This window comes from Spea bombifrons, chromosome 9 (assembly GCF_027358695.1).
Source record: "Spea bombifrons isolate aSpeBom1 chromosome 9, aSpeBom1.2.pri, whole genome shotgun sequence".
In the NCBI taxonomy this organism is placed as follows: Eukaryota; Metazoa; Chordata; class Amphibia; order Anura; family Pelobatidae; genus Spea; species Spea bombifrons.
This window is the reverse complement of record NC_071095.1, coordinates 8,528,480-8,554,575: the sequence shown is the minus strand read 5'-3', so window position 1 is coordinate 8,554,575 and position 26,096 is coordinate 8,528,480. Positions and strand designations below refer to the sequence as shown.

General features: G+C 43.4%; 3 protein-coding genes across 5 annotated transcripts in view; 2 read left to right on the top strand and 1 right to left on the bottom strand.

Moving 5' to 3' along the window:
• MNAT1 (MNAT1 component of CDK activating kinase) overlaps window positions 1-3,369 on the top strand; it is a 43,715-nt gene extending 40,346 nt beyond the window's left edge. The window contains exons 8-9 of one of the 2 annotated variants that reach the window (XM_053474935.1): window positions 2,677-2,823; window positions 2,861-3,369. In XM_053474935.1, coding sequence (XP_053330910.1) covers window positions 2,677-2,797 — 121 coding nt within the window. In that variant the 3' untranslated portion in view covers window positions 2,798-2,823; window positions 2,861-3,369. Of the gene's footprint in view, window positions 1-2,676 lie in introns of both variants that reach the window. The other variant, XM_053474934.1, reaches the window with a different exon arrangement.
• A 387-nt stretch (window positions 3,370-3,756) lies between these two features.
• TRMT5 (tRNA methyltransferase 5) lies at window positions 3,757-6,373 on the bottom strand (the record flags this gene model as incomplete). The annotated part of the gene is made up of 4 exons (XM_053475436.1): window positions 3,757-3,930; window positions 4,089-4,740; window positions 5,024-5,148; window positions 5,869-6,373. Coding segments are annotated over 4 exons (1,332 nt in total), but the record flags the coding sequence as incomplete, so codon positions are not given.
• Window positions 6,374-7,127: 754 nt separating this feature from the next.
• On the top strand, window positions 7,128-25,625 carry SLC38A6 (solute carrier family 38 member 6). Of its 2 annotated transcripts, none has more exons than XM_053475199.1 (16): window positions 7,128-7,284; window positions 8,471-8,592; window positions 9,648-9,721; window positions 9,970-10,022; window positions 11,043-11,082; window positions 15,838-15,916; window positions 16,205-16,287; window positions 16,571-16,629; window positions 18,682-18,747; window positions 19,421-19,471; window positions 21,468-21,547; window positions 21,642-21,742; window positions 22,020-22,144; window positions 22,255-22,399; window positions 22,656-22,750; window positions 25,121-25,625. In XM_053475199.1, exons 1-16 carry the CDS (start codon window positions 7,216-7,218, stop codon window positions 25,202-25,204), a joined length of 1,326 nt encoding a protein of 441 aa, XP_053331174.1. In that variant the 5' UTR covers window positions 7,128-7,215; the 3' UTR covers window positions 25,205-25,625. The 2 variants fall into 2 exon arrangements, with proteins under 2 accessions (XP_053331174.1, XP_053331173.1); XM_053475198.1 differs by lacking the exon at window positions 7,128-7,284 and adding an exon at window positions 7,667-8,139 and having other exon boundaries at window positions 8,177-8,592.
• The last annotated feature ends 471 nt before the right edge of the window (window positions 25,626-26,096 follow it).

Genomic DNA, 26,096 nt, shown 5'->3' with positions numbered 1-26,096 from the left:
TAAACTTTACATCTAACGACAAACTGCAGTATAAAAAGGATCTATATAAATAACAATAGTGGTTCCTTGTGAGGTTTCGTTAGTTCCAGTAGTAGTGAGTCCTGGTGAAGACGATACTGCGTCAAAACGTTGGCTGTGACTTGTATTTTTAGAATGGGTCTAGAACTTCCTAGAACTTTGTCGGCTGGTGATCTCCGCAAGCGAGTCGAGAATCATCATTTAGTAGCGGAACGTTATTTATGGTGTAGGACTTGTGTAAGAGGGTTGGGGGTTCTATTCACTAAAGCGGGTGGCTGCAGGAGAGTTGCTGTTTGAACTCACTAACTCATTATGCGTAAAGGGTCAGCCCTTTGACCTAGTTTCCCAGTGTATGGCATAATTCAATCAATGGAGTGATGTTCGATTGACTATCATGCATGGCCAGCCAATGCGACGCTCACTGGGGTTGGCCCTTCATAATACGTAGTGGAGACAGCGCGTTAAATTGCATTTTCTCTCTAAGCTCCCCCTTCGGTGAACAAACCCCAGTGACAGCCCCAAAAAGTATATCTAGGAAAGTTTGATATGATGTGAATGAAGTTCGACTGGGCCTTCTCTTGTTTGTGTTTTCCTGAATCAGGATGTTTCTGAAATGCAATTATTTGTTAGGAAACGCAATGATTTAGTTGAAAATTAGACAGCCTTGGGCACTTGACATGGGTGACCTCGCTCCTCATTAGGCGTTTACCGGCTGTCCACCAGAGGAGTGACATTCTTAGGTTCCTATGTGACCTATGCATATTTTCCCAAGAAAATGGAAGTTTCCTTTCTTTTTTTTAACCCCCCCCTCGGAAGTAATACCATTTGGCTAAAGTTTACAAACAAACCATTAGACTTTTAACCCTTTGTGCGGAACGAGCGTCACGGAAGTGCACAAATGAAATCAAGGTGTCGTAGGAAATGTTCGGGGTGCCCGGAGGGAGGTCAAGCTGGGGCTACCCAACAGAATCGCCTTGTGTTCCAGCATTCTCCATCTTTTCTTGTTCCTACCCCCCCTGTTTTGCCCCCACACATCAATACCTAATATAATGTATCATATGTAACGTAATTGTTAATTCTTCAGGTTTGGAAAGTTAAAAGTTTACCGAAAAGATGGCAGTGAAAGGAGTTCAGATCAGGACAGTGTATGTGGCTTCTACGAGGGATTTATGTGGAGTTTACGGGGTTTACAGAAACCGGCGTTATTGAGATGAGGTCTAGAACAGTAAAATATACAGTTTACGTGTGGTCTGCACCAGAAGGTAAAAAAAAAAAAAAAACAGGTTTGCTGCGTCATAAAGGAAATTTAAAGGCATAAATCACATCCAAATAATTAGTTGAGTTGCGGTGAGATCTGTGCAGGGTCTCTTGGATCCTCAGCACCTTCCAAACCTCAGAGCTTCCATTTGATTCTCACATTTAGGGAAACCTGGGATAACTTGGTGGAGTGACCTCGCAAAGCAGGGGCTTTTAGCACTCGTAGTGTTACACCGTTCACAAATTTCTACTACTTGTGATGACTCAAATCAGTAAATAGTAATCTGTCAGGATGGAAATCTATTAAATGCCTCCACATTTAGTTGCAAAGCTTTGGTATATTACACTATTCAATGACAGTATCCGGTTTATCTCAGGCACCATGTTCCATTATCTGTTTGCCCTTCTTTTGTTTGCTTCTCAGGGATGCAGAGATGTTGACGTTGCACAAGCTCAGATTTTTAATGTGAAAAGTGGTCCTTCAATGCATATTCTTGGATTTTTCTGAGTGTATTATGTCTATGCTTGCCACTTTACATTTTCTGAGTTAAAGGTGAGGGTGTGCGAGTTCACGTTACTTTTTTTAATACATTTTAATGTAGCAGGAGGGACTCGGAAATCAAGTTCCAACTTGCATTTAAAGTCGCAGACAACTTGCAAATGAGTCCATCCCCCGCATGCACGTGCATGCAATTTTTTATTTTGTATGACTACTATAGTGAGTTGCCTTTAGTGAACTTGTGAGCCGGGCTCCCATTTTTTTCCCTGTTCAGATGCACTTGCACTTTAGTGAATAGACCCGCTGAGGGAGAAGCCAATGAGTCTGTCAGCCGCGAGGTAGCCTCAAATATCCCACAATTCTTCAGAAACACTGCACACACACGCTTTACATGTTAAAACATTATTACATTGTAACGAGGCCTGTAAGAAGTCCCTTCCAAGAGATCAGGAAAAGGTTTCACGATTTCATCCACGGTGGGCAAACATGTACAGGTCGAATATCACGCCAGCTAAATGTTTAACACTTCATTTATTTCGCTATAAGTAATGATGGTACGAGCAGCCGTGGTGTTCATGTTTGCGTTTCTTGGGTTTCACCCCATCCCATCGAAAAGTCTGTCTGTTCTACGAACTGCTTAACGTTCCCCCGGGTCTTCATTGCGGATATGTGAAAAATCAAAGCAGAACAGCGGCCTAATAGCCCTATAATCAGCCCTGTGAAAAAAAAGCCACTTTCTAAGAATGTTTTTTTCGTTTTACTCTAAGCTTTAGAACATTATGTCCGCAGAACGCGAGTTGCGCTTGGGTGTCTGGATTGTGTTCGTTTGGATATTCATCTAAATCATTTAACGTTTTCATTTCTACGTTTCTTGGCTAAAACAATGTCCGCCTTTGTTCTAGATTCCTAAACCACGTTCGAGCGACCGCTTCGCAGGATGTGGCTGGAGGCTACACTTCCTCTCTCGCGTGTCACCGGGCGCTGCAGGATGCCTTCAGTGGCCTATTTTGGCAGCCGCAGTAGCCCAAGCGGACGTTGGCACGGACCCAGCCTCCAACGCAAGCAAATCTGGTAAAATTACTGCCATCTGCACCACGGCCACTTTAATAATGACAGCTGTGTTTAAAGGCAAGAAAAAAAGAAGGGAAAGGGGTGTTTTTTTGGGGGAAAAGTGCATAAAACCAATATATTTTTCGGGGAACACGTTACCGCTGTGAACAACTGAAACAACAAGGCAAGTCTGATGGCGAAACTGAATCATTCCATTTATATCATCTGGGTTTCTCCGAGAAGCTGTAAATGTTTATTTTTAACTTTTATTAGTTTGTGGTTTTTTTTCTCTTTTCTACGAGGATCTGGTGAATAAATATTTGTAATGCGTTAGTCACACAACGCGGGGTGTTGCTTGAGTACAAACCATTGTGTTGTGACACGTCCGTAGTGTTATTTTACTTTAACGGAACATCACGTTTATGCAACAAAGTGTTTTTTTTATTATTATTAGTGTAGAACGCGTGTTTTACGTTCACCTGCCCAAATATATGACAACATATTAACACTGGATTGTGACTTTGAATAAAATTATATTTTTTAAAGCGTTGTCGTCACGGCTTCTTACTCGTCACCTAATCTAGAGAGAAGAGTGTGCTGGGGGGGGGTGAGTATCAGGAGAGACTAAGGGATACTCAGTAAGTCCAGCTTGGAGGAGTGAAGAGAAAGGGGATAGGGGAGAGACGTTTAAATACATAAAGGGGTTTATAACACGAGGCCGGAACACTAGAGGGTCAGAGGCTTCAATGTAATGTAGGTTCTACTTTACTGAGAGGGTGGTAGATATGTGGAACAGTTTCCCAGCAGAAGACGAGACCAAGGACTTTAGGTTTTAGTCTCTACAGCGGGGGGGATGTTTGACAGCAGACTAAATACGCTAAATGGTTATCTGCCGTCAAATTCTATGTTTCTAGGTTATTTTTAGAGACGCGTTTTCTTTGTAATGTTTTTTTACATTTTATTTAAAAAGGAATGTACGGAACAGAATCGAAATACAGTTGGCAAGTCTAGAAAATTAAACGAATATAACTAAAAATAAAGGCAGCAGCCGTGGCGTTAGTTTTCCGGGGCCTCGTCCGTCTTCAAGCGTTTCGATGCGGGTTCATCTGAAAATAAAGCAACGAGAAAGCGTTAGAAAGATCCAAGACACAATAGACGAGCGGCTGATGACTTTACGACGTGGAAGTACGGCGTGAAGCCGACGTATGGTTGGCATTAACAGAAGTTTGTCCCGAGTTACTTTGTGTTTAATATCTAGACTCACCAGCTGCGTCGGCCTGTTTCTCAAATAAAACCTTAGCGGGCAGCCGGAAACTTATGCACATCATCTCTTTGTTTGGCGCGACGTTCCTCACCGGATGCACGCTACAGTCATCTAACTCGCTCCCCAAGACGGACTCCGCTCTCTCTTTAATGTCTTTCTCAGGGTTGTCGTCTTTGGAGAACCCGTAGCAATGCACGGTCGGCAACATCGGATTGTCGCACGGCTCTTCGCCAAGTAAATGTCTAAAGGCGTCAAGAAACTCTATAGCCAAGGCCGGCAAATTCATGACGATGTGGAGGCTGCGCTCTCTTTCACCGGAAAACAGTTTCATGTACTTTGGTAATTCCGCCTTCACCGTCGTCTTGATAAACTCTCGGCCGTCTTTATTGAACGCCTGGATTTTTTTGTCCACCTTGTTCAGTTTGCAGTTGTGCACCAACCACTTATAGGATTCCGGATTCAAGTCGTTGGCGAACACAACGCAATTCTTCCTGGCCGAGGGGACAGCGAAGGGTCCAACGCCGGCGAAAACGTCAAAGAGAACGTCGCCGGCCTTCAGAGACTGGATGATACGTTCGTGCTCCGTGGAGAGACGCGGGTTCCAGTAGACTTTGGAAAAATCGAATTCATAAGTGATGTAATTTTCTTTAACCTAAAAGAACAAAAAAAAAAAAAAAAAAAAAAGCTTCTGGTTAAAGAAAATAAAACATGGAATGTTTTAGATGATGTCATTGATGAAGGAAGTTAAAATTCACAATATAAAGGAACAGGAGTTAAGACATATGGGTACAGTTATGTTATAAGTAATGTGATGCATCCAAAAACTGAAACGTCTGGAGATAAACAACTATGACATCATAGGAGGTCAAAGTATGCCGTCTTCCTGCAAAAGAAAAAAAACATTTTTACTTGGTAAATGGAATATAATTCGGAACCTTGGTTATCATGTTCTCTTCTCCGGCCAGCACTTCCATTTGGAAATTTCGGTAGGTTGAGTCAATGGTGCTGGTTTTATTCACGACGGAGGTAATCCCGGGGTTTTTGTCCAGTATTACTTGTCCTACAAGAAGCAAGAAGACACGGAAAACATCACATTAATTTCTATATAATATATGTAGAGCTGGCTTTTTAAAAATTATTATTATAACTCTAATGAAGCCAAGACAAACAAAAACTACTTAGTTTATGGCAGAAATATTTTAAAAAATAAATTATAAAATACTAATTTAATTTAAATATCTACTATAATGCGGGTGGAGGGGGGGGTGTAACGAGTTTATCATTAATCTCATCAGGCTTGAATAAAACAACGCTGCTGTATTGGCTCAATTATAAGACTAGGTTTTTTCTTCTTATAATCAAGATAGTCTTTTATTCAGACCTCAGATCCGCCGCACACCCTCTTCCGCATCTCTTTCTCTCCATTAGCCTGTCTGCAATTTTCTGTACTTTTGGAAGATTTCAGAAAAAGGGCAGAGCCTCGGGGCGCACCACGGGGACAGCCTCTCCCCTGTCCCTCCAATCGGGGGGGGGGTTGCGCATTGAGGCTCCACCCTTTTGCGGAACGGATACTGGGGAAGAGACAGACAAAAGAGGCAAGAGAAGAAGCGGAGCTGCGGAAAATGAGGCGTTGGCGGAGAAGTTAGGGAGACTTAACAGAGAGAGCGCGAGAATGAGCGCGAGAAAGAGCGCGAGAATGAGCATTACAGCGGTCTTGTAATCAAGTAATTACGGTATTTAAAAGGAAGGCATTATTGGGATTCGTGACGCCTCGACATACCAATCAAATTCTTGTAGGGAAGCTGGTGCTCCCGCAGATTCATGTGCGCGATGTGGCCAACCCTGCTGAAGCCTGACGTGACGTCCTGACCTTTAGGCAAAACCGCCCGCAAGATCTCATCGCATTTAAAGTTCTCGTACGCGAGCTGCAGATCGTAGCGAGTAAGCCGGAGGCCGACGTCAAACTTTTCAAAGAGCAAGCGGTCGCGTTCTTCAAACGACTCTTCCGACGTTACTTTGAAGGGGTCCAAAAGGACCAGCTTGTTCACGTCGTCCGCTGGGTCCTCAACCACCCTCTTCATGTTCGGCCGCTGGATCAGTCTGGGTTTGAGAGACTTCATCAGCGGGTTTATGACCTCCTTCCTCACTTTAATCGCGGGGACGTTTATTGTTTTATTGAAGGCTTCGCGGTCCAGGCACGTCATGCCGCGCACGCCCGGATTAGGGGCGTAGAGTTCCAACTCGTCTTCGCCGTCTTGCATTTTGGTCATGGTAGAGAAACCACCTGGCGGAAGTCTACGAGCCAAGCATCGACGGAGAGACTTCAGAGGCTTCTCGTACGGAGGGGCGGTCGGAACGCTGTGGCTCAGAAGACGCGCCAAAGAGTAAAACCGTCTTGGAAATCTGCAAAATAAATAATGATTTAGTCCTCTCGCTTCTTCCGTCGGTTCTTATTACTCCGTATACATTTACTTGGCTCCTGGGTGATTGTAACCCTAAAAAGACCAAACTAACAGTTCAAATTATTAAAACTTTAATCCTTAAAAGAAAAAAAATGGCTAATATCCATGCAGTCACCATAGCAACCACTTTGCACCATAACTCCATTAATCCCAGCAGTTTTAATTCAGTAATTCCCATACATTTAAAACATTATTCTAAATAATTAGGATGCTAAATATTCATTGATCTATCTGCCCCCCTATGGGGTTATTAACCCATGCAGTGCTGGGGTAAGGAGTGTTTATGATGAGGGGCAGGTGTTTCGGCCACCGATACATAAAGTTACCGAGACCCCGGTGCAATTAAACGTAACTGCCCTGGCTCTGTTGCCCCGGGGTGCTTTGTACAGGTGAACGAACAGAAGCTTCATACTGACCGTGCCGGCTGTGCACAGGAGCTCACCTCATGCTGTCAATGCGCCATGCTGCTGCGCCGCTACGTCATCAGCCGGCCGACTGTGTGGGCAGAGAAGCCAGCGGCGTACGTCATCGCTCTACGCCAGGAAGCGTCACGTGCAGGGCATGGAAACAGGAAGCTGAGAGGCAATATCCAGCCTGAGCTGCCAGGGTAAAGGGTATGTGGGCACTGTGAGCACCCGGGAGTATCAGGACGTATCTGCCCCAACATGCAGCCAGGGCAAAGCAGTATTAATGCAGAGCATGGGCAAGATGAGTCTGCCCCCCTGCTTGGGAATGTAAGTTGTTACTATGGTTGTTGTTATTATTCATTATTATAATGATTATTTGTAAATACTTTATTGTTATGATTATTTATTATGATTTTTGTGTGAATATTATTATATGACCAATGTGACTATTTATTATTATATTGTAGTTACCTTATTGAGAATGGGTGTTTATGTTTAGTTTCCCAATTCCTGTTACTTAAAAAAACAAAACAAACCTGTGGCTTTCTTTACCTTAAGGGGTCTTCCAGGGATCACCAGATTTATTACCAATTTAATTTTTGAGCCTGTGGTTTTTTTCCTCTTTAAATTGGTATTTCATCTTGCACTGTGCAAGGCTGTCAAAAAACTGTATAGAACACTATAAAAAGATGATTATGATGAACTAGTAGTGTTATCACTATAGCAACCAGAGAGATGACTCCGTCTTTTTAGGATATATATATATATATATATATTTGTTTGTTTGTTTATGAATTCCTATTCATACCGTTCATTCTTCACGTGTACATGCTACAGACATGCTACAGATGACACCTAAATAACCGCATGCCTTACCGCAATGCTATGCATTAATTACACGTCTGTCTGTAACTATATTCCCCGCTGATAATTACCCCTCTGTGACGATACACTTAAATATTTAGGCATGAAAGCGTTAATCATCGTATTGTCACCGAGCCTAAGGGCGGAAGAGCAAAGTACAACCCAAGGATACCTTGTTTTCTTCATTCCTGCTTCCCGGCCGTCACTAGAATCACAGAAAGAGTTATTTACAGCTATATGAATAGCTGCGTCGTATATGTACCTACAGACCCCTATAGAATCGTTAATAATGACACACGATGTAACCATGTATAGACGGTAAAAAAAAATACTCTTTTGCTATTTCTTCAATGAGGACAGTATATCACGCTTATACTACAGAGATATTTGTCTCAGCCGCTACAAAATGTGTAATCCTTTAATTCTGAGACTGCAGATACATTCCAGTCAACAAGCCAGTGAACGCCTAAACGATGCAAAGAAACCTGCTGGAGGACCCCCCTATATTAGGCAGAGGGTCTAATCTCGGGGACTGATGTGGAAATATTCACTCTTTGCATCAATGATACATTTTAGTTCTCCCATGACATGTAAAGACTCGAGTGCGTGCCAAGTTGCTTGTTATTTCACCCCATTCAATGTTTTACAGAGACGGACCTCATCGGGGACATCGTTTGGATTATCTGTGTTTAATCTGATGAACGCCATAATGGGAAGTGGCATTTTAGGTTTATCGTACGCGATGGCCAGCACCGGGGTCATCGGCTTCAGGTACGTATAGAAAGAAATGTTTCCTGAGCCGCACTTAGTAGATCGTGGTCAGAAGGTCTGGTCGGCTTCGGTCTAGCAGAGCCCAGAGTTATAAAGACCGGAATACCGTAACAGTTGTTACATTGTAACTGCTTTCATGGCAAAGGTTTCTTTTTATTGGAATGTCTGTGCCCCTAAATGGTTAAATGCGTGAAATGGTATAGTACACAATAAAGATATTCCATTGGCTGTGCCAAAACACCAAAGGATTGGACCGTACTACAGCCACTCTTTGCATTATACTGTTTATAAATGTATCTATAGGTGATGACAGGTATACTCAGTGCTTGTCTTACTGCAGTGGGACCAATAGGGTTAAATGATATGAGAAAGGAGATACCCGCCCCATGGAGCTTACAATCTAAAGAGGGGAATAAGAACACAGACCAGCCGGCGCAAAGTATATGTACCGGATTTGCTCGATTATAATATGACCCCGATTGTAAGGGACTCCCCAAAAGTTGACTCCTGATTGGAGGACTGGGGTAAAGTGTGAGAAGGAGAGCATGAGTGCGAGAGAGCGTCGGTGAGAGACGAGCCCCTAGGTTTAGTTCGCTGTGCGCGGATCTGAATGATTTTATCTGAAAAAAAAAAACCTTGTCAAAAACAGTAACTCGATCTCATTATTTGGATGAGCAAAGCTGAGAATCCGCGGGCTCATCACATGAGAGCGTTACGTCGAAGGACTTTGGAAGAGTCACGGGCGAGCTGCTCCTGCTTCGCTCTGTGGCTTTGGAGGAAGAGCCGAGTCAGCGGTTTGTCTTCGCTGATGGATTAGCATCACGCGCTGCTAGCTGTCCTTTCTTGCGTTTTTTTGCAAGGAATGCTGACCAGGCGCTTCTCCTCCCCGACTCAGACCAAGCCGCTTTAAATAACTCTTCCCAAGTGCCTGCCGAGCATGATGGGAGCTGCAGGTTCACAAGCACAGGTTACGCACCGGCCAGCTGCCTCTGCTGTTTGACAGTCTAACCTGGCCATTCAAGTCCCAGTAACCTTCTTTATGTTTTAACCCTTAGCATCCTGCTGCTGGCGGTCGCCTTACTAGCAGCGTTTTCCATTCACTTACTGCTTCGTATGTGCATTCAGACAGGTACGTTACCGGCATTGTCACACACGATGCTAAACCGTATGAGTTTTACCCGGGATATTTGTTTTTGGCCATACGACGCTATCAAGCAAAGTGGAGGAGGCTGTAGATAACTTTGTTTCACCGATGACATCATACTAGATCTCTGTGGACATTTAAATGGTTCCCTTCGCTCGGTTTAAATGCTTTGAGTTCGCCCTGATGCTGGGAAGGGCAAAATTCTCATGTCTCTCGTGTTTCTTTGTCCGCAGCTGTCTCGTCCTACGAAGACCTCGGCCTGTCTGCGTTTGGATCGCCTGGAAAGGTAACGCTGGGTTCTGTTTAGATCGTATGTGAAGCAATTCAAACGCAGCACCTGGGCATTCTAAGAAATGTTTCCAAAATTTAACCCCTTAATGACAAAGCCCGTACATGTACGGCCTCAAAATGCATTGTTTTCAATGGGTTTAGGGACCGCCCATTGTCCTTAAGGGGTTAAGGAGTAACTTAATTCCTGTATTTATGCCCCGAGTTATTGGTGGTCTTGACAGACAGAATAAAAAAAAATCAACCATACTCTGACCCTACTAGACCAGGGTCGGGGCAAATACCCCTTGGAGAGTTCTAGGGTTTTCGGGTGGATCGCATTGGGTAATGATCTGCATTATCTACAGCATCGGACCTACGAGCTGAGGGCCCCATTTATATATATTTTTTTTACGTTAAATTATAGAAATAATGGATGCTGTACCCGGCTCTGTCACCGACCGGGAGCCACGTGAGCGAGCAATGAGCGTAGATCGGTGCCGTTGACTACATGTGAAGGTCTTAAGTGGCCCTCGCAAAATAGCCACTCATAAATGGCTACTCACAAAACAATAATAGGTATTTCTAGTTGGGTCATTTACCTAGAACCATAGAGTCCGGCATGACTTTGGGAACTGAGGATCAGGATAGAAGGCAAAAGACACCCAAGAGCTCCCCGGGGAGGAAAAAGCCAACGGAGTCTCCTAAAAGCACACGTTTTCTGGTAAAGTTCATGCTCCGGAACCGCTGAATGAATAAAGCTGCGGGGATTCTGGAACGTTAATATATAATTAGGGCTTTTGGATACAAAACTTAAACCTAATCCGTTATGCAGACAGGGGTAACGTTAGCCAAAGTCATTCCCGCGCTGACCGTTTTGGAAACACTTTTGGTTTTTAAAGTAAGGGAAAAAAAAAAACTGCCGGAGCTCGGAACAGAAAATAACCCGATTAATGTTTTTTCCATCGTTTCTGCCAGGTGCGCCATTGTTGTTGTTTTTCCGTGTTTGTGTTATAATCATTATTATTTTATGTTTTAGGTCCTCGTGGCTTGTACGATCCTCATTCAGAACCTCGGAGGTAAGACCCGCCGTTTTTACGTGTTTACTACATCGGCCTATCGCTGCCTGCTTTTGTGTCACATGACAATTAGGTGTTCCCAACAAAAACATGAATGACATTTGATATGAATTTATTTTTTTTGCTATTTTTGTTGTTTTTTTATTTATTAATTTCTTTATTTATCTGAAAGCCCATTGGGTTGTCGTCCTTTTTATTTGCGTGGAAGTGAGCTGTCATTCAGAAGCATCTCCCATTAACAGCACAAGGTTAATAGTTTTTCCTCGCAAAACGTGCTAGCACCTAATTAACACCTTGCGCTCTGAATTTGCCTGAATGTGCCTTTTTTTTTTGCTCTCCGTGTGACCCCCATCACGCGAGAAACCCGAGAACGTTAGTTGTTGACTGGCGAACGCAAGGCCCCCTCTCCCCCTTTCCTGCGCTCGCTATGTGGTTCCTTTTTTTTTTTTTTTTTTTTTTACAATCGCAAGGCAGACGACCGCAGTGACTCCTTCCTTCATCCCGTCTATCCCGCGCCATAAGTATAATGTATAATTCAATAAATTTCCTGGAAAAAAAAAAAAATGGACGGAGAGACATTCCTGTGGCGGCTTAAGTAACGTTACGGCGTTCGAGAAGTGGGTTATTAGAGGGTTTGGGGCGTTCGCGGTTATCCAGGTATAATGTCTAAGCCCAGAGAAAGCCGGAGATTTAATTCTTTTTCATACAGTCCCTAACGTAGTCCCTTTACGCTTCCCTTCTATGCCCCTTCATGCCCCTACTGGCCGGTGACCTCCTCTTATTAACCCCAACCAGTGCCACCGGACCGCTGCTCCTTAATCCGAACACCAGCCTCTGCCTCACTCCCCTTCTCTGGCCACCAGCGGCTGTCTCTTAATCCATCAAGTCCCTCCAACTACTGTCTCTTTTTTGACACCCTAAACCGACTCCGACCGTCTTTTACCCATCAATGCACCAAAAGGGCTTTCTAAAATCAGGGAAGAAAGAAAGTCACTTTATTCTTAACCCCTTAATGACAAAGGCCGTACATGTACGGGCTTAAAATGCATTGTTTTCAATGGGTTTAGGGACAGTCCATTGTCCTTAAGGGGTTAAACTACCTTTTAATAAAATAAAATAACAACAAACCTTTTTAGAAAACTTTCCCTCAATTTCAATTTAAAATCGACCAAAAAATATTTTTTAGGAGACTTTTCAATAATCTTTAAACTGACTAAATCTAAACAAGAGAACAAAATATCAACATAATGTAACCGCGTTATTTTTACTTCATTAAAACATAAAGAATACCAAAGAAATGACTTGATTGACGTATTCGCTAAATCGAAGGAAGGATGGAAGGGGAAAAAAAAAAGGAGATCGGATGACCAAGGTGGTGAAAGATAGAGAAGTTCAAAAGGATAGACAAGTGGGAGATGAAAGATGGAGACGTGGGGGGTAGATGCGGCTAAAATGCGGTGAAAGGACTGGTCATAAGGACTGGTCTACTAAAAGGTATCCCTACGTGTGACCAGATATGCTTTGTGTATTGTTGACTTTCAAATGGGGTATTTAACTGCCTTGGTGAGCCATTTCTTAATACCCTCTCACCTCGCCGCTGGATTACTTGGCCAGATAGCCCGCTGGCCGGTGTCTGCCCGTGGGATAGGGTGGCTTTAGGATGTCGGTATGTGGGGGGGTTAGTGTGGAGGGGTGGACGGTATCTGAGTGTGTGTGTAGCTGTCCGGTGGCACTGGTTGCCTCTGCCTGTGGTTATATTACTGTTAGTGGCCGTCACCGTCCACTCGCTGTCTCCAGTTACTGTTGCAGAATGTATCAGGTGACATTTACGAAGCACATTAGTCACCGGGTATTTTTAGCATCTCTCTCCTTCTGACCCTCTCCCCAGTTCTTCCTCCCTCCCCTTACCTCTCCACTTTCTCCTTCACCCATCCTCTCTTGCTTTCTTTCCATTTATATATTTCTTCATCTCTTCCGCTTATATTCTTCTTCTGGATCTCCTTATTTACCTCTGTCTCCCACGTTCCAAGTAATAAGTATATCTTCATCGTGTTTTAAGTAATTTATTAAACGTAACATAATACATTTGGGGAAATATGGATCATTTGTGAAACCAAAGCATTTCTTGTTGTTTCTTAGAAGTTTGGGCTGATATAGTGGGATTGTTGAAGAATCCTTGTTGGAAATAAAATCAGGACAGCGGATACGAGGCAATTGGTCCTTATATGTCGTCGATATATCTCTTTTTTTTTTTTACGTACCTTTTGGTCGAACAAAAAAAAAAAAGACACTTAGTAGAAAACCAACAAAATTCTAAACCTGATTGAAGAAATTCCAAAGAAAAATGAGAGACCAGACAATACTGCTGTCATTCCCCCCCCCCAAATTCGCACTCATTTAAGTTCTTTTTTTTTTTTGTGTGTGTGTGTGCGTTCCCCAGAATTGAGCCTGGCCATATTGTTTCAGTTTCGGATAACGAGACCCAGGCTGAAGAAACTTGACACTTTGCTTTGGAAATGCACTTGAGCCGCCGCTGAAAGCCTGGTGGGGTTGGAGTGTCACCGAGCCGAGACAATCTGCTGATTATTATTTCTTCTTCTTGTACGTGTGCAGCTACACCACCATCTGCCGGCCGACGGCTAAACCGGGCCATATGGCTGCCGGGGACCCCGTCTAGCTTGTGTTCTGCTTACTTTGAATGCCGCGGCGTCCCAAGAATATCGGGTCGTTTGATAGGTAGACCGTGTGATACAGACAACGTGATAGAAACTAGAGGCAGAAAGAAAGACCTCTGGAGGTGGTATTAAAGGGTACCTACAGAAATACTCTGTCACAGAGGGGGTCGGTGATGCTGGGAATTGTTTTCCAGCAGAGGTGGTCCGAGAAGGAAACTGGCCAAGAGTTGAGGTTGTGTTGTTGGGCTGGTAGTCTTCAAGCTAGATGTGCCATCTGATAAGGTACCATCAAAGCCTAGAGTGTTTACTCCAAGCCTTGAGATGGAGTATTTCAGCCCCGTCAACTTCACTCGAGGGTTGGCTTCTCCTGCCGAGGCGGCATCCGGTAATTAAAAGCGTCAGACCAGACGGGCCGAATGCTTCTTATCTGCCGGCAAATTCTGTGTAACTCCACGCGTCCAGCTGTCAGTCTACGGGCGCCATTACAGCCAATTAGAGCACGGCTACTGGCATGTCGACGCCCCCCCTCCCCGGTCCTTATTTTAAGGCGATTTCTTATTTTATGGAAGACCAAAAAGACTAATCCTTTTCCCTAAATGCGTAAAATTATATATTTATTTATTTATTTTGGGAAGAGGGGACGCTTTTCATGGGTGTTCGCCGTTCATGAGAAGAGGTCTGCTGGCAATTCTGGTATCCATCAGGAATTTACTAGCCACGAAATAAATATAATAAATATACAAAAAAAAAGAAATAACGACATGAAAGAAAAGCTTTTCTTTCCTTAAAGCGGCCGTTTCCGGTAGACGGTGACCTTCCCCGCGCCTGATGTATTAAAGGGGTCGGTTACCCGCGCGGTGACAATAAGGCCCATCACTCGGCACATCCCCTGCCCCCTGCCAGCGCGTATTACATAAATGAAAGCAGCGCGGGCTGGAAGGTAAACACGCGGCTTCCTCCCGTAGGGCTCGTGTTTGCTTAGTGATGGCTAATTAATCCTTTAAGTAGTTGCCGACCCCCCCCTCCTCCGGGTGCTGAAAGTCTGATTGCCTTTTAATTTACTGTAAATACACTTTTTTTTTCTTTTTTTTTTTTTTCTATTTTTTTTTTTTATAAATTTTTTTTTTTTATTTTTTTTTTCAGAAACGGCCTTTTATTTATTTGTTTTATTTATTTTTATTTATTATTTATTTCCCCTGTTTATTTTTTTATATGTTTGAAGCTTATTGGAACTTTACGCCGAACGCCGGATTTATGTCCGTTTACAGAATACTTCTGGCGATAAACACTAAGTATCAGTATCGGTATTTACCACCTCTGCTGGGAGGCTGATCCTCTTATCTCCCACCCTCTTAGTAATGTTTAAAAAAAAATTCTTTTTAAGATTCTTCTACCTTCTGGGGGATTTAATCGTCATATTCTGTTTCATGGCCCGTAGAGGGAGACGACACACAGGTATAGGTTAAAGGGTTATTTGCCCCCCACCCCCCGGGAGACCCCCTTTCATGTTAAATTATTGTTTGTATCGTGACTCCTGACCCTTTGATCGTCTTGCTCCGTGTCGGCCGCTCCCCGAGGAGGTCTCACAATCACCAAGTCCCGACACCCTGTAATTAAGTGAATTGGTGCGAGAGAACGTGATAATTAAATGACCTGGCAGGGGACAAAGAGGGCCGAACATCAGAATTATACCCGTCCCGCATAAAATGCCATTCGTTGCTTCATCACCAGCAAGCGGAGAGAATTACAGGTTCCTTCGGCTTTCTCTGCGGGGCGGCGGAACACCTTTCCGAAGACGCCTTATTCAAAGCTGGTTACGTAAGACTGACCTTTAGCACAGGTCTGTAAACCGATGAACGTGTGACTGAGAGGGTGGTAGATAAGTGGAACAGCCTCCCAGCAGAAGTGGTAGAGGGTAATACAGCAAGGGGATTCAAACATGCATGGGATAGGCATACGGCTCCTTATTTTAAGCAGGAAAAATGGACAGACTAGGTTGGCCAAGCTGGTCCTGTGAGCTTACAATCTATCCTGGATGCATTTGTGGCATTAAAATACTTATTTCTTTTATTTTTCGCAGCGATGTCCTCCTATCTGTTCATCATCAAGTCGGAGCTGCCAGCTGCGGTGGCCGGCTTCCTCTCGGGAGACCACGGCGGGTGAGTGGGGGGGACGTTGCCATAATATTTGTCCCAGATCCGTCCAGCTTTCCTTTAATGTTCTGCCTGCTCTCCCCTGACCGTTTGGCCCCTGTCTGGCCCCCCGTCTAATCGCCCGTTTATCCTTCTGTAAAGACTCCAATCTTAATCAGTCGTTGGTCTCGTCTTAGATTCAGGAGCCGTATGTCTATCCCATGCATGTTTAACCCCCTCACTGTATTACCCTCTACCACTTCTGCTGGGAGGCTGTTCCACGTATCTCTCAGTAAAGTATTTTTGGCCTTGCAGCTCTTGGTATCTTGATGGAAGGATCTTGCTGGTAATCACATCGGTGTGCGTCGTGCTCCCTCTGGCCCTCCTTCCCAAAATAGGTAACGTCCCATTTTGTAAGGATGGGGTGGTTATGGACGGCGGGGGTAGAAGCGGTGGGGGGCTGGGGGGCAGTAATGTGTCAACTGTTGCAGTAAAGTAACATTAAAGGACGGGTTTTATTTAAGGGGAACTGTTAGTGGTAAAGCAGGTCTGCGACCTGCGCGAGGGGGGAACCTCCTACCCAGAGAGCCACACACACACACCAGTCACGGCAAAATAAAATGTGTACTCGGTGCTGTGCGCTCGGATCGGGTTGCGTGTAAATTGCTTTTTATTTTCCAGGCTTTCTCGGCTACACCAGCAGTTTGTCCTTTTTCTTTCTGCTCTACTTTGCTGCAGTGGTGAGTTCCAAAAAAAAATAAAAAATCCTCTTACACGGTCAGATTACACTTTTTATGTTATTTTCTGCATCCTTCTCAGCCTCTTTCTTTTCTGCTCTCTTTTGCTCCCTAAAACTAAAGGGTCGGAGGCTTAGATGTAAGAAAGGGACGTTTTACTTTAATGAAAGGGTGGTGGATAAGTGGAACAGCCTCCCAGCAGAAGTGGTAGAGGGTAATACAGTGAGGGTATTAAACATGCATGGGATAGACATACGGCTCCTGAATCTAAGACGAGACCAACGACTGATTTAAGGTTTGAGTCTTTACAGCAGGAGAAACGGGCGACTAGACGGGGGCCGGATGGGGCCCTCAAATTTCTTTTTAAAAATTTTTTTTTTCCTCTTTTCTCTCTATCCCCCCTCCCCATCTCTCTTTCTGCCCCCCCCTCCCCATCTCTCTTTCTGCCCCCCCCTCCCCATCTCTCTTTCTGCCCCCCCCCTCCCCATCTCTCTTTCTGCCCCTTGATGCCAAGTAAAGTAAGTAGCCGCTCAGCAAGTCTCTTCTTTAGGATCTTTTGGGAACTACAAAAAAAATTCGGGGGGGGGGCTGTTTTTAGACCAAATCACCCCTTCGATTAACGGTCAAGTCTGGCGTCCCAGGGATTCCCCCCTAGGAAGTTGTGCTTCCCGAAGGGAGAAGATGCAGCTGCAGAGCTGCAGCTTCCCGCCTCCTCCAAGAATTCTCAGCAGTGATTGCTTGTCGAGGCAGCCAGTCGGCGGCAGCAAAGAGCCCCCTTTGAGGTGAACGAGCCCCTAATGGGTAAATCTCTCCCCCGGTTTTAGGAGGTCTCTCTGTCTTAATACCCCGATATCTGGGTTTTTCCCCGGCTCTTCCGGCTCGGTTATTTTTTTTCACCCCGTAAACTGTCTTTTTATGAGACCCCTTTTGCTTTTCAGCCTTCTGTAGAGAGCTGCAGCGGAGGCAGCTTTCCAAAGCCTCTCCTGGTTTTAATTTATTGGTTCCTGAGTACACAGCAGCCCCCCCCCCTCCGTCTCTACTCCTAGGGGGGCCACTTACCGGAGCAGCCAAACTTGTATATTATTCAGCCAATAGGAAGGAAGGATGGGGCGGTTTTATAAGAAACGGGGTCAAAAACATAGGAAGAAGGAAAAAAAATACAAGTCCCACGGCGGGACTCTTTGAATCGCTGCTTAAGCATCTGAACTCTGCAAAGCCCAAAACGTTTAGAATTTTATTATATTTTTTATAGGGTTTTTTATGTTTTTAGAGAATTCTGCATCGTTTGAACCTCTGTGAGTAACGGGTGCTGTTAGAAACATAAGTGAAAAACTTTTGCTAGTTTTTTTTTTTTTTTTACTATAAAATAAGCAAAACTCATTTTCTTTATAAAAATAAATAAATAAAAATGAATTTGTGAATCAGCTTTTTATATGATTCCCCCCCCCCCGAATCTTACAGGCCGTACGCTGGGCGGGTGTTCCGTGAAGCCGGGGCCGGGTTTTTACATTGCGTGTTTTTTACGGAAACATCCCGCTCGGTGCAACAAAGTATCTCTCTGCATTTTGAATTTGGTCTAAAAACCTGATTTATATACCTTTTTTCCTCCCCTTGCTGTGGATCCATAATAGATCATTGATCTTCTTCAGCATTTGGGACAAAATGTTGACCTTGTATTTGATAAATTGGGGTCACTTGGTTCCGGTGTCACTTAATCAGCTCCTGGGCACATTAACGATGTGACCTTTCGTTAGCCTCACAAAGAAACATAACATTTATTTTTTGAAAGCTAATATTCCTTTTTTTTTTTTTTTTCTTCTTTTTTTTCGTTTTTCTTTTTTCGTTTATTTTTTTGTATACTGAGCACATCTACCGTTGAGTGTTTTTTTTTTTTTTAACTTTTATCCCCGCAGAAAATCCACAAAATTCTATGTTTATTTCCATTTTCTTCTTCACACGGATCAGTAGAAACAAATAGCGGCGCAGATTAATATCGCGTCTTTATTAAAAAAAAAACAAAAAACACAATCATTTTATTCTGTTTTATGTCTTCAGATTGTGATTAAGAAATGGTCCATCCCCTGCCCGCTGCCGCTGAACCGCACAGTGGAATACTTCCAGGTAACGGGGTTTTGGGGGTTAAAAGTAAGGTGTGAGTGTGAGAGGCTCCATTCCATCCTATTAAACAGCAAAGGGCCAGATGTGCGTCGTCGGGGCCGGATTCCTTATTGGTCGACATCATTTAATGTTTTATAAAAGGACTGAGGTCTTCTATATTTCCCCCCTTCTTTTTTTCCTCCTCGATTTGCTGCGGCGGGCCAGAGTAGGTACGCGCCGGCGCTCATAAGACCCAAAGTAGAGGTGAGCGAGCCCCCCGGTTGTGTGACTTGAACCCACCCTGACCTCATACTTGGCTCTGTGAGAAGGAACGTCGCTTCTCTCTCCTCGTTTATGCAGCGGCCCACCCTGATTGGCTGTTCGTTTTGTATCATGCAGAATAATTGGCCAATCAGCCTTAAAGTATCAGAAAAGAGCAATTATAATATGATCAGGATCACCGCAATAAGCCTAAGCCTTAAAGGATCTTAAAAACTGATGACCAAAAGGGGGCGGAGCATGATATGACATCAGAGCGCCACTCACCTATTACATCACAGCCAGACGGCTTCCAAATAGCTTTGGAACTCTACTATTGTATATAAAGAGCGCTAAATAAAAATAAAATAATAATGCTATACATTTACCGTTACGTCTCGACGGAATATTTAATTTTAATTTTATTTTTTCCCCTCAGGAATCCAACAGCTCCGAGTGTAAAGCGAAACTTTTTGAGCTTTCGAAAGAGGTGAGTTTTGTTCCCGATGACTATTTTCTGTCTCGCGTTTGTTAGGATTTAGTAAAGAATTGGGTTCGTGAGTCATATTTTAGTTTGCTGTCTGACGTGAACGTGACCGGTCGTCGTCGTCGTCTGAATTACCCACCTTGGGGTCTATCACGTGCACACGCAACCTATAAAATGACCCGAAGGGGGCATGTTTCTGTTAGGGGGTGTGGTTAGAGGTGTGGTCGGGGGTGGGGTTATTGGTGTAACTAAGTGGGGTATTTAGAAGAATAATGGGGTGTATTTACCCGTTTAATTTATAAAGCCGGTTCCTGCTGTTTCTATACACATTATCGGGGCTTTTAGGGCTGTAGAACCCTGCGATCCCCTCATACCCAGCAAACATTCTGAGCTCCTAGAAAAGAGGGGCAACGGGAAGAAAGAGGGGGCATCAGGGGAGGAAAGAGGGGGCATCGGGAGGAAAGGGGGGCATCAGGGGAGGAAAGAGGGACATCAGGGGAGGAAGGAGGGGCGTCAGGGGAGGAAAGGGGGCGTCAGGGGAGGAAAGGGGGCATCCGGGGAGGAAAGCGGGGACCTTTAAATCCTCATCCTTAATTCTCTGATTATTGTCTTCGTCCCGCTTTTGTCCGCTTGCAGTTTTTTCTTTCCCTCTCTGTATTCCGTGTTCTTTGCAATTATTTTTGTCGGCGCTGTAATAACAACAAACAAATCTCACCGGCTCGATGTCGGCAGCGTAGGGAGAGATCGCGTCGTTTATCACGTTAAGAGGCCCTTGGCTGACGTCCCCGATGGGCCGTCGCCGCGCGGAGAGACCCTCTGATCTCACGCACTTCAAACGCTGGCACCGTCCGGAGGGGATAATAGGACCCCGGGGAGCGTTGGGTTTCACTAAGGCTGACTGGCGGGGGGATTTAAAACGGGGACCGTCAAAAAAGATGTAATCCAAGTATTCTTGTTCTCGTCAAGCTCCATTTAACTGCGGTCTTTGGCGATAGAGTTGGGTTACTAAGAAAACAGCGTGAAGTGGTTCCTTTTGAGTATAATCCGGGCTACGGCTACCTAGAAGTAATAATAATAATAGAGCCCGGGGCGTGAACATCGTTTACTCTTTTGGTTTGCCTTTTTTTTTTTTCTCTTAAATCTTAATATTATCCAATATAATACAATATTGTAACAAAGTTACAATTATTTATTGTGTATTTTACACCTAAATACTATTTTTTGGGGTATTAAGTTTTACAGTTTTGTATTTTCTAGTATTGCATTATTATTATTATTATTATTATTATTATTATTATTATTATATTATTTAACACATTTTATAAATATTATCGTTATTAATAGTATTATTGGTTGCTAGTGTTGATTTATTAATAAAATAGATATTATTGATATTGATGTTTATTATTGTTGATTATTATAATTTTTTATTATTTATTTATTGATATAGTTTATAAATATTGTTATTAAATTGGTATTATTGGTATTTATTTTTGTTATTATTGATAATAAATATAGATATTGGTATTAATATTAGTATTATTGGTATTTATTATTGTTATTTATTATTATTTAAACAATAATAGCAGCAACAACAATAATAATATCTCCACGCTTTGATCGTAAAAGCGGCTACAGCTCTCTGCTATACGTTTCTGAATAAGGTTCTCGACTTTTAAAGAAACCTAAACCGATCCTTCGTTGAACACTTAAGTGGATCTCTACCTTGTGCCGGTGTGAGATTTCCAAGCTGATCGATAGATCAACCGGAAACGTCACCGATGGGTAACAAACGCCAGCGAATTACTGCGAAAAAACAACAAAAACGATCATTTATTATTCTGCCGCAAATTATGGATCGACCCAGAAAATGTAACAGATTTCTATAATTAACTTAACAAGGACCTCATTTATTTTATTTCATTATTTGTATTTTTATTATAATTTTTTTATATTTTTTTTTATAATTATTTTCATTTTTATTATTATTATTTTTTAGAGCGCCTTTGCTTTGCCTACTATGGCGTTCTCGTTTCTCTGCCACACTTCTGTTCTGCCCATTTACTGTGAGCTGAAAAGGTAAGCGGCGAATCGGCCAGCGCTCAGTGGCGTCTGTGATGTTTTCTCGCGTGACCGCGGTAAATCACTGTTTTTTATTTTTATTTTTTTCCAGTCCTTCCAAGAGCCGCATGCAGAATGTCGCCAATCTGGGGATAGCGCTGAGCTTTATCATCTATTTTATCTCTGCTTTGTTTGGATATCTCACGTTCTTTGGTGAGTTTTATATCTCAGAGTGCCTTATTACCCTCGCGGCCCCTGATTTGATCCCGGGGGGGTGGGGGGGGCACTAAATCGATGTTGTCTTGGCCACCAGCTTACTGCGCCATAAGCTCTCGTTACACAGTCTAGTCTATAGGACCATATATGAAAGAATAAAGGTTTTCTACGATATTCGGATACTTCTAAGTTTGGCGTTCTAGTTACACATCTGACCTTCTGGGACTTTATTCAGAATCCAAGGTGTTCCCAAACTTCCATTGATCTCTTCCAGATAAGGTGGATTCGGAGTTACTCCAGGGCTACAGCCGATATCTCCCCAACGATACCCTCATCGGCACGGTCCGGCTCTTCATTCTCCTCTCCGTCCTCCTGACCGTGCCGCTGATACATTTTCCCGTAAGTAGAAAATCTATAAGCCGAGCGCTTTGTTCGGAGTAATGACGGTGTAATACGAGAGCGCCTATTATTATTATTATTATATTTTCTTCTTCTTCTTCCAATTTTAGGCGAGGAAAGCTGTTATGATGATGTTTTTCTCCGGCCGACCTTTTTCATACGTTCGTCACGCTCTGGTGACCTTGGCACTTAATGTCACTATCGTGCTTCTCGCGATATATGTTCCGGACATCAGGAATGTCTTTGGGGTAGTTGGTAAGTGTTTTCTTTCTCTGTTCAAGGATCGCTGGTTTTTATGGAGCCTGAACCCAAGGGAAGGAAGGGTTAACGCCAATAAATTCTGCACGGCTGTCTCTTGGGCAAACAAGGGGTATTACCCCAAAACCCTGCACCCCATATGCTTGCCCTGGGCCAGCCGTGACGAGCCACATGCAGGGGAGATGTATGGAGAGTATTGGGGGGGGCTGCTGCTTTCTCTGAAGACCCTAAATGTTGTACTTTTCCTGCGCAGGATCCACCACATCAACCTGCTTATTATTTATCTTCCCCGGACTGTTTTATGCCAAGATCGGCAGAGAAGCCTGGTCCTCGCCTCAAAAATTAGGGGTACGTAATATCCGCGCCGCTGTCGTATCTGCATTTCAGCTTCCGGCCCTGCACATTAAATATTAAACCTGTAAACATAGCTGCATTATAGAATGCCAGGGAGGACCCCCCCCCATTGTATACCAGGCTTGCGTATTGAGTGTAGTACAAACTTTATTTTTGACACATTTTGCCTAATTTGGGCATTTATACAAATTTTGGAAAGCAAGATGGGACTCCTAACTAAACAAACAAAAACGAACCAGAAGCCTCTGAATATTGGTTATCTGTTTGTTTATTATTTGTCCATACAAGATCCAGTGATACATATCACACATACGTGATATATATATGTATTACATACACGCAGTCAAGCGAAAATAAACATTGACCAGGAAGTTTAACCCTCTCAGTGCTGTCACAGTAACTCTTGCAAAGTAATTAGAATAGTAGATTTCAATCAACAGAAAGACACGTGTTTCTAATTGGGCTGGCGGAGAGCCCAATAGTCTGGCACCAAAATAAGCCTCTGTATCCCGGCATGCACCTGTCCTCTCTTCCAATTGGTTACTCGTGTAGCAGCTTTTGAAAACGTAGTAACATTCCCTCTAGATTGTAAGCTCGCGAGCCAAGCCTTCTTTACCCGATGTATCGGCTCGTCCCAGTCTGTCAGCTGTAGTTTTCTTGGATCCTTTGTGTAGGGACTGTAAGAAGCGCTGCAGGAATTGTTGGTGCTATAAATGAAAAAAAAGTGTTTTAGGTTAAGATGAGTGCCCACTGTGCCCAAAACCAAGCTCTTTCATTACAAAAATCTAACAAATAGGAGCGTTTACGCTGTGTTGATTAACAAACCTTGTTGTGGAGACGGGGGCCGCGTTAAAAGGGAACTCAGTGTTTTTTGTTTCTACTAACCCCCCCGACTCCTTATCATACTGCCTGTGGGGGAAAAAAATAGAAAGGCTCAGTCTTAAGTACTCAACTGGACCTTCTGCCAGTGCTGGGGGTTATATTACTGTATGCAGCACGTGGGGGTTATATTACTGTATACAGCGCTGGGGGTTATTACTGTATACAGCGCTGGGGGGTTATATTACTGTATACAGCGCTAGGGGGTTATATTACTGTATACAGTGTTGGGGGTTATTACTGTATACAGTGCTGGGGGGTTATATTACTGTATACAGTGCTGGGGTTATATTACTGTATACAGCGCTGGGGGTTATATTACTGTATACAGCGCGGGGGTTATATTACTGTATACAGTGCTGGGGGTTATATTACTGTATACAGCGCGGGGGGGTTATTACTGTATACAGCGCTGGGGGTTATATTACTGTATACAGCGCTGGGGGTTATTACTGTATACAGTGCTGGGGGTTATTACTGTATACAGCGCTGGGGGGTTATATTACTGTATACAGCGCTAGGGGGTTATATTACTGTATACAGTGCTGGGGTTATATTACTGTATACAGTGCTGGGGTTATATTACTGTATACAGCGCTGGGGGTTATATTACTGTATACAGCGCGGGGGTTATATTACTGTATACAGTGCTGGGGGTTATATTACTGTATACAGCGCAGGGGGGTTATTACTGTATACAGCGCTGGGGGTTATATTACTGTATACAGCGCTGGGGGTTATTACTGTATACAGTGTTGGGGGTTATATTACTGTATACAGTGCTGGGGTTATATTACTGTATACAGTGCTGGGGTTATATTACTGTATACAGCGCTGGGGGTTATATTACTGTATACAGCGCTGGGGGTTATATTACTGTATACAGTGCTGGGGGTTATATTACTGTATACAGCGCGGGGGGGTTATTACTGTATACAGTGCTGGGGGTTATATTACTGTATACAGCGCGGGGGGGTTATTACTGTATACAGCGCTGGGGGTTATTACTGTATACAGCGCGGGGGGGTTATTACTGTATACAGCGCTGGGGGTTATATTACTGTATACAGCGCTGGGTGTTATATTACTGTATACAGCGCTGGGGGTTATATTACTGTATACAGCGCTGGGTGTTATATTACTGTATACAGCGCTGGGTGTTATATTACTGTATACAGCGCTGGGGGTTATTACTGTATACAGCGCTGGGAGGGGGGGGTTGCTGAAGGAGAAGGATATGTTTATTTGTGGGACGCCCGTTTTCAGGGGGTCGCCGGGTACCTGCGTGGAATGCCCCGGAACGTGTTCTTGCGTAACGCCGTCCCCCGGTTTGGATGATTACGGTAATCGCGCAGGTTCTGCTTTTGTGAGCGGACAATGAGTCTTTCTTCCTCCTGAGCGGCTGCGGACTGAAGGTCTTTTCTCCCGCCGTGTAAATTGATTCCTTCCCCAAAGCACTAATTTCTGTTTGTTTTCTGTTCCCAGGCCTGTGGGCTGCTCCTCCTCGGCGTTTGTATCGGTGGCTGCAGTTTAACGCTAATTACCGTGAATTGGGCTTACAATGAATGAGAGGATCTCGCCCCGGAGTTTGAACAGAATGTGCGAGGATTTACAGCTTAGGGGATCCGGTTACTGGGGGCGCGGGTTCAGAATTAGTTCGTCATCCTCGCCCAACACTGGATCTTCTGGGGAGGAAAAAAACATATAGAACAACATTATAAATATACAATATATATATATTTTTTTTTTTTAAAAAAGACCCTCAATGGTGTTTACAAAAGATATAAGCTGCAAAAAGATGCCCTTAAAACAAAAAACATAATTCCTAAGGCATCTTATAACGGGAATGGAGGCTACTTTCATGGCAACGTTACTTTTCCTGCGCAAGCGCACGCGTATTAACAAAACACTGACACTTACGTTAACAAACCGGCCGTTTGAGACGCTCCACCATGTGCCTTGGCCCTTCCGGACATTACTTTAAACCAAAGGGGGAATGGAATTATGCAAGTAAAAAAAATTCCAGCCTCCATTTCTATTGTTTTTTTTGTTAATCGTAGGTTGTTTTTTTTGTATTCAAATGTCAAACGTTTTCTTCAATGTAATTTTAATGTTCTTAAGAATCTGTAAATTGTATATTTTGCAATTACGGGGTGAGGTGCAATGCGGGGAAATTTAACACACTTAATTCTTTATAGATTTTATTTAAAGGGATTTCATTGTTTTGTTTTTTTTTAATTTACAGATTTTTTTGTTATGTTTTTGGAAATTCTGATTTTAAAGGGAATTTCTACTAAAATGTAGCATTTAATGTAATTTCAAAAATGTATGTCATGTTTACCATTTTACCCTGGAACTTCTCCGGTCTTTTTCAGTTGCGATTTCTTTTGAAAATCTCACATTTTAGGCTTAAAATTTGCCGAGATTTCAGCAGTGAAGCATTTTTAAATTTTTATATAAT

Bases quoted from the DNA above. Each gene is read 5' to 3' on its own strand.
- SLC38A6 (XM_053475198.1), top strand. From the start codon at position 8,357: ATGTGGAAATATTCACTCTTTGCATCAATGATACATTTTAGTTCTCCC. The intron at 16,288-16,570 runs GTAACGTCCCAT...TTTATTTTCCAG, and splicing joins GGCCCTCCTTCCCAAAATAG to GCTTTCTCGGCTACACCAGC. The intron at 22,145-22,254 runs GTAAGTAGAAAA...TTCCAATTTTAG, and splicing joins TGCCGCTGATACATTTTCCC to GCGAGGAAAGCTGTTATGAT.